General features: G+C 46.4%; 1 protein-coding gene across 3 annotated transcripts in view; it reads left to right on the top strand.

Moving 5' to 3' along the window:
* LOC120301014 (mucin-2-like) overlaps positions 1-14,505 on the top strand; it is a 65,723-nt gene that overhangs the window by 24,309 nt on the left and 26,909 nt on the right. For all 3 annotated transcript variants that reach the window (XM_039327657.1, XM_039327658.1, XM_039327660.1), the window contains one exon: positions 9,349-14,235. In XM_039327657.1, coding sequence (XP_039183591.1) covers positions 9,349-14,235 — 4,887 coding nt within the window. The remainder of the gene's footprint in view (positions 1-9,348; positions 14,236-14,505) is intronic.

Below are 14,505 nucleotides of genomic sequence, written 5' to 3'. Positions count from 1 at the left end.
TTACTCAGTGGGTGCAGTCTCTGTGTTCAGGGCCAATTTACTGTCCACTAGTGACCCTCCCCTGAGAGTCTCGCCTTCGCTCACAGACTCTGGTGTCCGGCTGCTGTCGGGCTCCCCCTGGATTTGGCTTCCGCGAGGGTCATGAGCCAGTGGCTGGTTCGTAGCCTCCGATGCAGCTGGTCGATGTGCCTCCATAGCATGCAACTGTCTTCCAGGAGAGTGGCCCTGACATCTTACCAACCACAGCTACCACCCACAGTGCCTCTTGCCCATAGTTCCGAGCCCAAACCCGGTCGCCAACTTGCAATCTCCTCAGTGGCATTGGCTGTGCTGATTCTGATGTAACTCGGTCTGAATGCAGATGATCCAGATTAGTGATCAAGCAATGGCCCCATCATAATTCTGCTGGGCTTCTGCCCATGGAAGTGCAGGGAGTCGTGCATTGGCAGAGCAGGAAGTCTGCTAGTCTATGCTGCCAGTTGCCAGTTACTATCCTTTTTAATGACTCTTTGGTCGTTCGGACCATGCGTTTCGCTTGGCTGCTAGAGGCTGGGTGAAAAGGGGCCGAAATGGCATTCCTGAGCATATTGGCCTTCAAAAAGGACTGGAATTCTGAAGTGGTAAATTGAGCCCCATTGTCTGAGACTATCATGTCGGGTAATCCGTGTGTGGCAAAGATCCTGTGCAGTTCCTGGATGGTCCTGGCAGTAATCATAGTTGGGACAGGTGCAATCTCTAACCACTTAGAGTGACTGTACACCACAATAATGAACAGCTGTCCCTGAAAGGGGCCTGCAAAATCAATGTGGATTCTTGACCATGGGGCTTGTGTGGTTTCCCATCTATGGATGGGGGCTTGCGGCATTTCTGACTGGGATTGCTGGCAAATGTAGCAGCTGTGTACTTGGGCCTCAATATCTTTATCTAACCCTGGCCACCACAGGTAGATTCTCGCGAGTGCCTTCATCCGGACTATTCCCGGATGTCCCTCATGCAGAGACTCTAATACCCTGGACCTTAAGAAGTGTGGGACTATGACCTGACTTCCCCACAAAATGCAGCCTTTGTGAGCTGATAACTCATCCTTCCTCCTAGCGAAGCTCTGAAAATTAGGCCCCGGACTCAAGTCCAGCTATCCTGCGAGCACCCAATTCAACACGCGGCTCAGCATCTTGTCCAAAGCTGTTTTGGCAGCCACGTCCCTTGTGTTAAGGGGAGACTCCGGCAAATCCTGGATAGCCAGGATTCGAGCAGCTGGAATGGGGTCTGGCTCTAATTGTGGCAGGGGCAGCCTGCTAAGGCCATCTGCGTGGCCCATTTCCCTGCCCGGTTTGTGAATCAGACTGTAATTATAAGCTGAGAGAAAAATGGACCACCTCAGCATCCTTGGAGAGAGAATCTGAGATGTTTGTTTGTCCATCATGAACAGACCCAGGAGTGGCTTGTGGTCTGTAAAAACCATGAATGGCTGACCATACAAATAGTCATGAAATTTCTTAATACCAGCCACGATGGCCAGTGTCTCTTCATCTATTTGGGCATAGTTACGTTCCGCTGAGGACAGAGTCCTTGAATAATAGGTTATTGGAATTTGTCTTCCGTCAGCCATTAAATGGCTCAGCACAACCCCTACCCCGTACGGGGACGCATCACAAGCAATGAAGACAGGCAGCTTTTTGTTAAAATGTGTCAAAACTGAGTTTGAAGACAGCAGTGGTTTGACTGCCGAAAAACTCCTTTCGTGGATGTTCGTCCACTGCCACTGTGCCTTCTTGTCCAAGAGCCGGTGTAACGGCTCTGCCATTGCGGCCTTGTGTGGTAGAAAGGCATGATAAAAATTGAGCAGTCCTTGAAGCTCCCCCTTTGATTTTGGACTTAGGGCCTGCTGAATTGCTTTGAGCTTGGATTCAGCAGGGTGAATGCCTTCAGCATCTATGCGGAAAACGAGGAATTCAGTCGAAGTTACCCCTATTGTGCATTTTTCTCTCTTCAGTTTCAGCCCCGCTTCGCGGAAATGCTGAAGGACGGTCTTGAGCCATTCTGCCAATTTCTCTGCTGATTCCCCAGCTATGAGGACATCATCAAAATATGGACACACACCTAGAATACCCTTGAGCGTGCACTCTATCACATCCTGGAAAAGCCCTGGGGTGACACTGACCCCAAATTGTAGGCGCTTAACCTTAAAAGCTCCCCTGTGGGTGACTATAGTCTGAGCTGCTGCCGTGGCATTGTCCACCAGCAGTTGCTGGTAGGCTTGAGCCAAATCCAATTTGGCAAATATGCGACCTCCCTGTAGTGATGCCAAAATGTGGCTGACTAAGGCACTAGATATGAATGTTGTTGGAGCACTCTATTAATAGTGCACTTATAATCCGTGCATATGCGCACCTCCCCATTGGCCTTAAGTGGCATAACTATGGGGGTTTTCCACCTATTGCTATCAACTGGCTGCAACATCTTTTGTTGCACCAGCTTGTCCAGCTCTGCATTGATTTTGGGTTTGAGGGCAAAAGGCACTCTACGAGGCTTGATCTTCACTGGGGTTGCGGTAGGATTGAGGTGGAGGGTAATTGGAGGACCCTTGTACTTCCCTAAGTCATGGCTAAACACATCAGCAAACTCTTGGCAAACTAACGACAGGTCCTCTGCTTGCGTTCTGTGTATGCTTGGATGCTCAATGCATCAAACCAATCTACCCCGATGAGGCTTGTGCAGTGGCCCTCGACTACTACAATATCCAGTGGACCCTCAAATCTTTTGAACTGCACTTTGAGTGTGGCTTCTCCTCTAACCGCTATGCGGGAGTTTTGGAAATCAGTTAACAGGAGATTTGATGGCTTGAGTTTGACTCGTTTGCCGCTGCAAATGCAAAGGTGGTTAAAAGTTCCTTGGGGAATTATAGATAGAGCTGACCCCTTGTCTAATTCCATGTTGTATGGGACTCCATGAAGCTTGACTTTGAGTCTCATGGGGCGATGGGCACCTGTTCTTTTTTTTCTTGGAACAAGTTTTATTAGTTTTTTTTAACTCTTACAACGAAGTGCTCAAGACGCACCGTGGTGCTGGGGAAATCAAACATCCAACAACAAAACCAAAAAAATAAAATAACCCAAGTAAATACATTAAATATTCCCTCTCTATTTCCCTCAAACAATATAACAATCCATTTAAAACAATCCATTTCTACATTAAATTTCTATAAATCCTAATCCTGTTTTTAAACTTCATAAATTTACAATTATCACAATCCACTTAAGCCTTAAATAAACATATTATCACTTCCAAATGTATTCTAGTTCTTAGTCTCCTAAACTTAATTTTATCACACATCTCTCTTGTTTCTTCATCCACTACTCAATATTTGTCCTAATTAAAATAAAATATAATTCTAGCTTATACTTATACAATCTATCAATTAGTCTATCCCTAACAAAACAAAGTAATATCAAACCTTAAATCATTTCAATCCGTTAGGCAAAATTCAAATCTTATCCCAATAATTATTATGTCTAAAAACACCCATATTATTACACACAGCATCATCTTACTAATTTAGCATACTCAATTAATTGTTAAATCAATCCAAGTCACTATAAAACCTCTTCCATTTTCATTCATTCCATTACAAAATAGTTTCCATACAAATAAACCTATTATTTTCAAAAATTACATTCTTAATCTATTTAACATATACTGGTAGTCACAAATTTTACTCTCGCTTCTAACTTTAAATCTTAAACCTTAAATCAATCCATATTTCTACAGTGTCTTTTAATCCATTACACTCTAAATCTTAAACCTTAAATCAATCCATATTTCTACAGTGCCTTTTAATCCATTACATATAGTTTTAAATTTCTCTTTTCAGCCTTATTCTGGCTTTCTTTTTGTGCCAGGCCGGTTTCCATAACAAGGCTTCCATCTCAGCAAGTAGATATCCCTTTATTTCTTGTAATATCATTTGAGTCAATAGAAAACACCCAGTCCTCTGTATTGGGCATCTGGCTCTTTTGTCGTTAAACCCTCGTTGCTTCAAAAGATCCAGTTTCAATCTTTGGTTCTTCTGATCCTCGAGAATATAGATGGAATGCTTGTAAGTTAAAATAGATTCCTCTTTAATCTCAATTAATTCTTCTTCTAGTATGTTTTGATTTATAGCATAGTCAGATGAGGTCTGGAGATCAGTTTGAAGTTTGGAGAATTTGGAGCAAGGCTTCTGGCTCTAATTTCTGTACTAATCTCTTTGATTTTAGCACATACTTCTTCAGTGGCTTCGTGAATTTTTTCCAATATAAGTTTACAGTTTATTGTAGGTAAGGTTTTTCCATTTTAGTAGTAATTGAAGAGAGTCCCTTTTATCTTTTAGTGGAGGCTATATATAAAAAATATCCACCCCCACAATTTCCCACAGCTGGATCAGCTTATCTTTTCTCATCAAGAAGTTTGAAGGTCAAACCACCTCATCTCCAAGGAAAAACAGACAATTGCAATATTAACTTTTTGCCACAAGATGTCCTCAGTAGGTTACAAAATCTTTCCCAGACACCATTTTCCCCCCTTTCTCTCTCTTTTAAAAGAAAAGGTGGAGAAAGAGATATTCTTCCATATAAGGTGATAGTGAAGCTCTAATTTTTTTTCTTTTTTTCTGTACCCCAAAGTAAATGCAAATAAAATATAGTCATTAAAATTACTTGATCTGTCCTTTTGTTCAAACGCCTTTCTTCCCACGCATACAAATGCCGCTCTTGCAAGGCAGGGAATTAATTCCAAGAAAGCTTTTACAGGTAAAAAATAAAATAGGGTGAAGAGAGGAGAAGGAGAGGTCTCACCCGGATCATATGTGGTGGGTCTTTATGCATAGATGTACCTGTGACTTTTGGCTGGTGCAGCTAAGGAATCGCCATCTTGCAGGACAACCTTTGCTCCGTCTGCCCTAAGTAGTTAGCTGGAGCCACAGAAGAAGCTGCCGCGATCAACATCTGTTCTAAACACACTCCTGCTGGCACAAAAGCCAACTGTGTTGCCCTGGGGCCTTGGTACCTTTTCTGGGAAATTCTTCTTGTGGAATGTCCCTCTGGCAATCTTTACAGATGGCGGTGATGTGGCCTTGCTTTCCACATGCCCGGCACATTGCTATGTGGAATCTGCACTTTGAGCGTCTATGTCGGCCTCCATAGCCCATACATCGAGTGAAGGGAACTTCCTTGTCAAGAGGCCGATGAACTCTTGCTGGTGATTTCTGCAGATCGATTTCGTGGTCCATGTCAGGGACCTCGTCTCTCTCCACATCCTCATGGTGGATGGTTTCTGGACTAGGAGTGTTCTTGGAGGGCTGTAAAGCTTTTACGGCTCCCCCAGTGGCTTCTTTGGCCATGGTTTCCTTTAGGGCGTCTTGGAATGATAAAGTCTCTTTTGCGAACAACTTCTGCTGAAGATCCCTGTTCCTCAACCCACAAAATAAACGGTCTCTCAGTCTCTCTTCGAGGTCTTGGAAATTGCAGAGCCAGGACACCTGTCATAGAGCAGCTATGAACTCGGCAGAAGATTCGCCTGGTTGTTGCTCCCTTTGTTCGAAAGTGTGTCTCCAGGCAATGACTGAGAGCTTCAGTTCGAAATGATCTTTGAGCATTTTCTTGAGCTCAGCGTAGGTGACCGATTCAAGTGTGGCTGGTGTGACCAGGTTTTCGGTGATATCGAACGTCACCTGGCCGTACACGCACAGCAGCCTTGTGGCCTTTAAGCCATCTTCGCTAATTTGGTTACCTCTCAGGTAGTTCTCAACTCGTGACATGTAAGAGCTCTACCTCTTGGGATGTGACACATCAAACTCTGACAATTTTCTGAGCTTGCCCATGGTGAGCTGTCTCTGACCTTGCAATGCCTTGTGCTGCTAAGGCTCTGTTTTTGGGCCTGGGGATGGGTCCCTTAGGGCATTGGCCTCCAGCGTTGCTTGCTGGCAGGCAGAGAGGGGAATGTAGTTCCTTCCAGGGCGCTGAGGCCTGGTCTTATCCCTAGTGACTTCTGGCTCTTTATTTTTTGCAGCACATCCCACCTTCATCACCACTGTTATGTTTCTAGTTCGGTGAGGCATTGACAATGCAAATGGTGCAAACAACAACTCTTTATTCAGTTCACAATAGAAGCAGCCCTAACTGCTGCTTAACCAGTATTTATACAGCTCACCACTAGGCAGCAGCCAATAGAATTGAAGCATTCTTTCCCACTTAAAGACAAGCTAATTAACATGTAGACAGTCAGTCTGGAGCTTAAACAGGTGCAGCCGTCTGACCGTTTCCAACAGTTTCCAAGCAACTTAACCTCAATACATAACAAACATGCTATGGAATGTAGAGAGATGCAGAGCCCAGCCCACTGGCTGGTATGTCAGCTATTACAAGAAACCTGTACCGACAATGACTTATTTTTGGCCAATGACAAAGCCAAGAAGGTGACTTCATCCTAGCAGTCTAAAGTTTGTTATAGACAGGGAAGAAGAAGAAAAAAGCCATTCACAGATTCAAAGGTGATGAAAAAGTAACTTCATACAGAAGTAAATATTAACTTACTCAATTTAAGGCATGAGTTTATATTCTTTCATTTAGTCCATTACTGATTCTAGTCCTAATTTTACACCTATTTTGGATTTCCATTTCAGCAATTATAAGTTACACTCACTTGAAAAAATTAGTAAATTAAACTGACAGAAGGCAAAACTGACAGAAGTAATCCTAATTTCAATCTAGGACATGGGAATGCCAAATTAGATGAAATGTCAATTGCTATTTGGAAAAAATATTACAAAAGGAAAATCCAGTATTCTGTGTACATACTTCAAAGACCTCCTGGAAGCTGTGACAGTGCATATTGCAGCTACCTGATGAATAAGTAAAATAGCTAAATGACAGCATAGATTGCTGCCTTCTCATCAGTTCAGATTCCAATGAGGAGACCACTTAGTGGCAGTGTCCCAACTACAGATATCTCTCTGTAGAGAAGTACATAAGATCTCAAGATTTCTTAGACAAGACATGTCAAACACAAGGCCCGGGGGCCGGATGTGGCCTGCGAAGTGGTTTCATGTGGCCCGTGAAGCCATCCTAGAAACAGTGAGGGAACGCCCCCCGCTACCTTGGCCCTGGCCCAGACAAGCCAGGAGCCAATGTACAATTTTGTGCTGAAACGCATTCAGTCAAAGCTCCACAAGGCCATCTGGAAACAGCGAGGCACCAGCCCCTGCTACATCGGCCCCATCCCCTGGGTGCATGCTGGGGAGGTGTCACTCTTTGTGAGGAATGAAGAAATGCATCATCACCAGCAAATGGCCCTTGCCTACTTCACATATCCGGCTTGATGGGCTCTGTGGGAAGGGTTTTGGCAGGCAGTGGGGCACTCTCCTCATAGCGCCAAGAGGCTGAGCTGGGCAGTGCAAATCCAAGAAGAAGCGCAATGCTGTGCAGTCCCCAGCCTGCCCGGTTTCAGCAGGCAGCGGGGCACTCTCCTCACAGCGCTGAGAGGCTGAGCTGGGTGGCGCAAATCCAGAAAAAAGCACACGAGGCCGCCCAATTCCTAGCCTGCCTGGTTTTGGCAGGCAGTGCAGCGCTCTCCTCACAGCGCCAAAAGCTGAGCTGGGTGGCACGAATCTGATGAGAAGTGCAATGCTGCCTAGCCCCCAGCCTGCCCAGTTTCATCAGGGAGCAAGGTGCAATGCTAGCGAGCTTTGCACCTCCCGGATCAACCTCTTGGTGCTGTGAGGAAAGCACCCCGCTGCCTGCCGAGACCGGGCAGGCTGGGGCTGGGCGGCATGGCACAGGTAATGTTGACTCTCATGCTGTTCATGGCATCCCCTCCTCCAGAGCCCACCAAGCCAAATATGTGAAGTAGGTGAGGGCCATTTGCTGGCCACTTCCAGGCAATGGTGCATTTCTTTATTCCTCACGAAGGGTCACACCTCCCCAGCTGTGTTTCTTGCCTGTTTTTCTCCCTCATCTCAAATATTTTCCCACCACTCTGTTCTTAGGAAGGAAAGAAGGAAGGAAAGAAGAAAAGAAGGAGAGGGAGAGTCTGAGGGGAGTCCTGCCTTAGTCCTGCCCTGCTGCCCTTTTACCATCCCCTTGCCCCCTCCTCCTGCCTATCCTGGGGGTCTCCCATCCTATTGCTAAAGAAGCTTTGGATACAAAGCCAGGTCTTCTCCCATGGAGAAGGAATGGGCCTCCCTCTGACTTTGCCCTCATACCCATCATGAGCGACCTAGCTAAGGAGAGCAAGCACAGCAGCAGCAGCCTTGAGAAGGAGTTAAGTGCAGCTGGGTGCCCCCTTGGGAACGTGGAGCTGGGCTTGGTGCTGCAGGTGCTCTAGAGCAGGCTGGGCATTTGATCTCTGCTGCCCAGGGCTCTGGGCAGCCCGCACCACCATCCAGATCCTCCCACATGGCCTGAGAGGAACAGTGAGGCTCCTCCAGTGCACCATGCCTTGGCACTTGCCCTGGTCCCACCCCCTTCTGCCAGAGACCCTCAGATCTGTCCCACTCCTGCCCAGGCCCCCATAGGCACCCTTGACGCGAACGATGTAGAGCTGGCCACACCCACCCAATAGGCCACACTCACTCCAGCCATGCCCACCCAGTAGGCCATGCCCACCCTGGCCATACCCACCCAACCCCCCGAGGACAACCACAATGCTGATGCAGCTCTCAATGAAATTGAGTTTGACACTCCTGTTCTAGACACAATAAAGGACATCTTTAGGAGCAAGCTGTTCTAGGATTTAGCTATCTCTTACTTTCTTTCTTAAATGAATTCTGACTTAATCTTTCAATTTATTACTTTTAGATACTCTTGGCTTAATTAATTATGATTGTTTTTATTATTTACTATTGTTTTATTATGGGTTGCTCCAAGAGGAAGACAGGACTAGAAATAAAATAAAAAATAATGACAATTCCATAAAGGAATCCCCTTAATTTTATCTATAGTAAATGAGATATATGTATAAAAAGACTCCCTGTTTCATTGTCTCCTAGCCCCGGCCCTATAAATAGGAACAATGAAACAGCTACTTCAAATAAGATATATTGTATTCAGAGATTGAAAGAGGTGGGAAATGGTCAAAGAAAAGTGCAATGCTGCTTTTTTTATAGCTATAATCCTAAGCAACGTTCCTTTGAAACATTCTTTGGAGTGAAATGAAGGTGAGGAAAGCCACTTTTCCATAGCTCCAGTCACACATTTTCATCTGGGACAGAAAAATAAAACTTTGAATATAAAATATCTATGGCAGTCAATATCATTCCCTTGATTACGTATCACACTAAAATCTTACTTTATTGTTTTCCATCTTTCTTTTTAGGTGGCTTCAGCAGTGATGCTAGAAATAGACTTAAATATAATGAGTCTAAAAAGGTGCTGCATATTCAGTGGGAAGTGGTACAATCAGAAGATGAAAGAACTCAGAAAGATATCCTTGACCCTAAACAGCTGAGAGAAAATGCCTCTGAAATGACAACTGAGGTCACTTCAAAACCCGCATCAACAAGTACTTTCTCAGAAGAAGCACAGGTCTCACCAACTATGCCCAGCCCCACAGGAAATGTTGTTGCTGTAAGCACAGCTTTGACTGGGACTGTCTCCGGGGAATCTTACACTTCTTTGTCCCATACCAGCAGCACCTTCAGCAATGTCACCACAAAGGCATCTTTCTTCACTTCTCACTCTGCTGCAACTGATACCTCTGCCTCCTCACACGGGCCCTCAGCTGAGCCCAGCACAAGAACAAGTGATGCCACTACAAGCATTGTTTCCACAAGTGCTCCCTTGGGTGAAACACACACTCCCTCAACAACTCTCAGCACCACAGGGATGGAGGCTGGTAGAGGCACAGCTTCACCCAGTGCTCCTTCAGAAAGAACAGACAGCCCTCCACCAGGTAAAAATCCCACAGGGAGTGATGTCGGTACCACCTTGGCTACCATTTGGACCACCTTAGTTGAGACACACAGTCCCACAATGGTGCACAACCACTCAACCCATATGAGTCCCACGCCAGCTCATGTGGCTACCACAACCACATCTGGAAACACTCCCTCAGGGGAAACACACACCTCCCTGATCACACTTGACAGCACCGGGAGAGATATCACCATCGACATAGCTTTAACTACTTCCCTTTCACCTGAAATTCATACCTCCTCCCCTAGAACCTTAAATGACTTTGTCACCAGCAGCATGAGTACAACATCTGCCAGGCAAGAAACATCCAGTTCAGATACAGATCTCAGTCCCTCAGCATCTCCAAGTGCCTCAGCGAGCGATGTGATGAGCATACCATCCACAAGGGCTGTGTCGGGTGAAATACACACTTCTGCAAAAGCCCCCACTGCCATCACGAATCATGTTAATTCTGGCACACCTTCCCCAAGTCCTTTAACGGTGGAAACCCCAGGCTTCCCAATCTATAGTAGCCCTACCATTACAGATGTCAATAAAAGCACCGTTTTCATGACTTCTTCTCCAGGTGAAACACAGAGAAGCATTGCCAATACAGGCCACACAGACAACAAGGGAAGTACAGTCATGGATCCCACAGACTCTCCTGCAAATCAAACTCGAAGTCCCACAGAAAATGGTAGCACCCCCGGAACCCATGTCACTGCAACTCCAGCTCCAACAAAGACAGTCTCCAAGGAAACAACAAGCCCCTCCACAGAAGCCAGTAGCACTTTAACTGATGTCAGCCATCAAACTGCATTGACCTCACTCTCAGGGGAAGCATATACCCCTACATCAAGTGGCACGACACCAGAAATTGAAACTGGCACAAGAACTGAGGTCACTTCAAAACCTGCATCCGCAAGTACTTCCTCAGAAGAAGCACAGGTCTCACCAACTATGCCCAGCCCCACAGGAAATGTTGTTGCTGTAAGCACAGCTTTGACTGGGACTGTCTCCGGGGAATCTTACACTTCTTTGTCCCATACCAGCAGTACCTTCAGCAATGTCACCACAAAGGCATCTTTCTTCACTTCTCACTCCGCTGCAACTGATACCTCTGCCTCCTCACACGGGCCCTCAGCTGACTCCAGCACAAGAACAAGTGATGCCACTACAAGCATTGTTTCCACAAGTGCTCCCTTGGGTGAAACACACACTCCCTCAACAACTCTCAGCACCACAGGGATGGAAGCTAGTAGAGGCACAGCTTCACCCAGTGCTCCTTCAGAAAGAACAGACATCCCTCCACCAGGTACAAATCCCACAGGGAGTGATGTCGGTACCACCTTGGCTACCATTTGGACCACCTTAGTTGAGACACACAGTCCCACAATGGTGTACAACCACTCAACCCATATGAGTCCCACACCAGCTCATGTGGCTACCACAACCACATCCGGAAACATTCCCTCAGGGGAAACACACACCTCCCTGATCACACTTGACAGCACCGGGAGAGATGTCACCATTGACATAGCTTTAACTACTTCCCTTTCACCTGAAATTCATACCTCCTCCCCTAGAACCTTAAATGACTTTGTCACCAGCAGCATGAGTACAACATCTGCCAGGCAAGAAACATCCAGTTCAGATACAGATCTCAGTCCCTCAGCATCTCCAAGTGCCTCAGCGAGCGATGTGACGAGCATACCATCCACAAGGGCTGTGTCGGGTGAAATACACACTTCTGCAAAAGCCCCCACTGCCATCACGAATCATGTTAATTCTGGCACACCTTCCCCAAGTCCTTTAACGGTGGAAACCCCAGGCTTCCCAATCTATAGTAGCCCTACCATTACAGATGTCAATAAAAGCACCGTTTTCATGACTTCTTCTCCAGGTGAAACACAGAGAAGCATTGCCAATACAGGCCACACAGACAACAAGGGAAGTACAGTCATGGATCCCACAGACTCTCCTGCAAATCAAACTCGAAGTCCCACAGAAAATGGTAGCACCCCCGGAACCCATGTCACTGCAACTCCAGCTCCAACAAAGACAGTCTCCAAGGAAACAACAAGCCCCTCCACAGAAGCCAGTAGCACTTTAACTGATGTCAGCCATCAAACTGCATTGACCTCACTCTCAGGGGAAGCATATACCCCTACATCAAGTGGCACGACACCAGAAATTGAAACTGGCACAAGAACTGAGGTCACTTCAAAACCTGCATCCGCAAGTACTTCCTCAGAAGAAGCACAGGTCTCACCAACTATGCCCAGCCCCACAGGAAATGTTGTTGCTGTAAGCACAGCTTTGACTGGGACTGTCTCCGGGGAATCTTACACTTCTTTGTCCCATACCAGCAGTACCTTCAGCAATGTCACCACAAAGGCATCTTTCTTCACTTCTCACTCCGCTGCAACTGATACCTCTGCCTCCTCACACGGGCCCTCAGCTGACTCCAGCACAAGAACAAGTGATGCCACTACAAGCATTGTTTCCACAAGTGCTCCCTTGGGTGAAACACACACTCCCTCAACAACTCTCAGCACCACAGGGATGGAAGCTAGTAGAGGCACAGCTTCACCCAGTGCTCCTTCAGAAAGAACAGACATCCCTCCACCAGGTACAAATCCCACAGGGAGTGATGTCGGTACCACCTTGGCTACCATTTGGACCACCTTAGTTGAGACACACAGTCCCACAATGGTGTACAACCACTCAACCCATATGAGTCCCACGCTAGCTCATGTGGCTACCACAACCATATCCGGAAACACTCCCTCAGGAGAAACACACACCTCCCTGATCACACTTGACAGCACCGGGAGAGATGTCACCATCGACATAGCTTTAACTACTTCCCTTTCACCTGAAATTCATACCTCCTCCCCTAGAACCTTAAATGACTTTGTCACCAGCAGCATGAGTACAACATCTGCCAGGAAAGAAACATCCAGTTCAGATACAGATCTCAATCCCTCAGCATCTCCAAGTGCCTCAGCGAGCGATGTGACGAGCATACCATCCACAAGGGCTGTGTCGGGTGAAATACACACTTCTGCAAAAGCCTCCACTGCCATCACGAATCATGTTAATTCTGGCACACCTTCCCCAAGTCCTTTAACGGTGGAAACCCCAGGCTTCCCAATCTATAGTAGCCCTACCATTACAGATGTCAATAAAACCACCGTTTTCATGACTTCTTCTCCAGGTGAAACACAGAGAAGCATTGCCAATACAGGCCATACAGACAACAAGGGAAGTACAGTCATGGATCCCACAGACTCTCCTGCAAATCAAACTCAAAGTCCCACGGAAAATGGTAGTGCCCCCGGAACCCATGTCACTGCAACTCCAGCTCCAACAAAGACACTCTCCAAGGAAACAACAAGCCCCTCCACAGAAGCCAGCAGCACTTTAACTGATGTCAGCCATCAAACTGCATTGACCTCACTCTCAGGGGAAGCATATACCCCTACATCAAGTGGCACGACACCAGAAAATGAAACTGGCACAAGAACTGAGGTCACTTCAAAACCTGCATCCGCAAGTACTCCCTCAGAAGAAGCACAGGTCTCACCAACTATGGCCAGCCCCACAGGGAATGTTGTTGCTGTAAGCACAGCTTTGACTGGGACTGTCTCCGGGGAATCTTACACTTCTTTGTCCCATACCAGCAGCACCTTCAGCAATGTCACCACAAAGGCATCTTTCTTCACTTCTCACTCCACTGCAACTGATAACTCTGCCTCCTCACATGGGCCCTCAGCTGAGCCCAGCACAAGAACAAGTGATGCCACTACAAGCATTGTTTCCACAAGTGCTCCCTTGGGTGAAACACATACTCCCTCAACAACTCTCAGCACCACAGGGATGGAGGCTAGTAGACGCACAGCTTCACCCAGTGCTCCTTCAGAAAGAACAGACAGTCCTCCACCAAGTACAAATCCCACAGGGAGTACTCCCTCAGCAGAAGCACAGGTCTCACCAACTATGCCCAATCCCACAGGGAATGATGTCACTGTAAGCACATCTTTGTCCGGGACCCTCTCTGTGCAATCTTACACTTCTTCATCATATATCAGTATCCCCTTCAGCAATGTCACCACATCAGTGACACCCTCCCAGGAAATACCAAGCCCGTCAGCAGAAACCAGCAGCCCTTTCACTACCAAAATTACCATTGCTGAGAGTACTAGCAGCGCTTCCACTACCAAAACTACTACTGCCAAGAGTACTAGCAGCGCTTCCACTACCAAAACTACTACTGCCAAGAGTACTATCAAAACTACCACAAGTGGTGAGTATCAGTTTTCATTTGATCTCTTTGTTTGGTGACCTTTGGTCTGGAGCATAAGTTGAATCTTCTAGTTTTTTTTTTTAGAAATGATACAGTTTAGGGTAAATTGAGTATGAATTGGATTAGCCACTTTTCACCATATTTTTATCCAAAATCACACCTCTGACATTCTCTCTTGTAAGTGTCCCTGTGACCATTGCCTAATCATATGAGGTGATTCTTCCTCCATATTTGTGGATTTCCCTATATAGTGACTGCTCTATCACCTCT

Source organism: Crotalus tigris, unplaced genomic scaffold (assembly GCF_016545835.1).
Source record: "Crotalus tigris isolate CLP2741 ecotype Arizona unplaced genomic scaffold, ASM1654583v1 scf7180000024364.846960, whole genome shotgun sequence".
NCBI lineage: Eukaryota > Metazoa > Chordata > Lepidosauria > Squamata > Viperidae > Crotalus > Crotalus tigris.
This window is presented reverse-complemented; position numbering and strand designations above follow the sequence as displayed.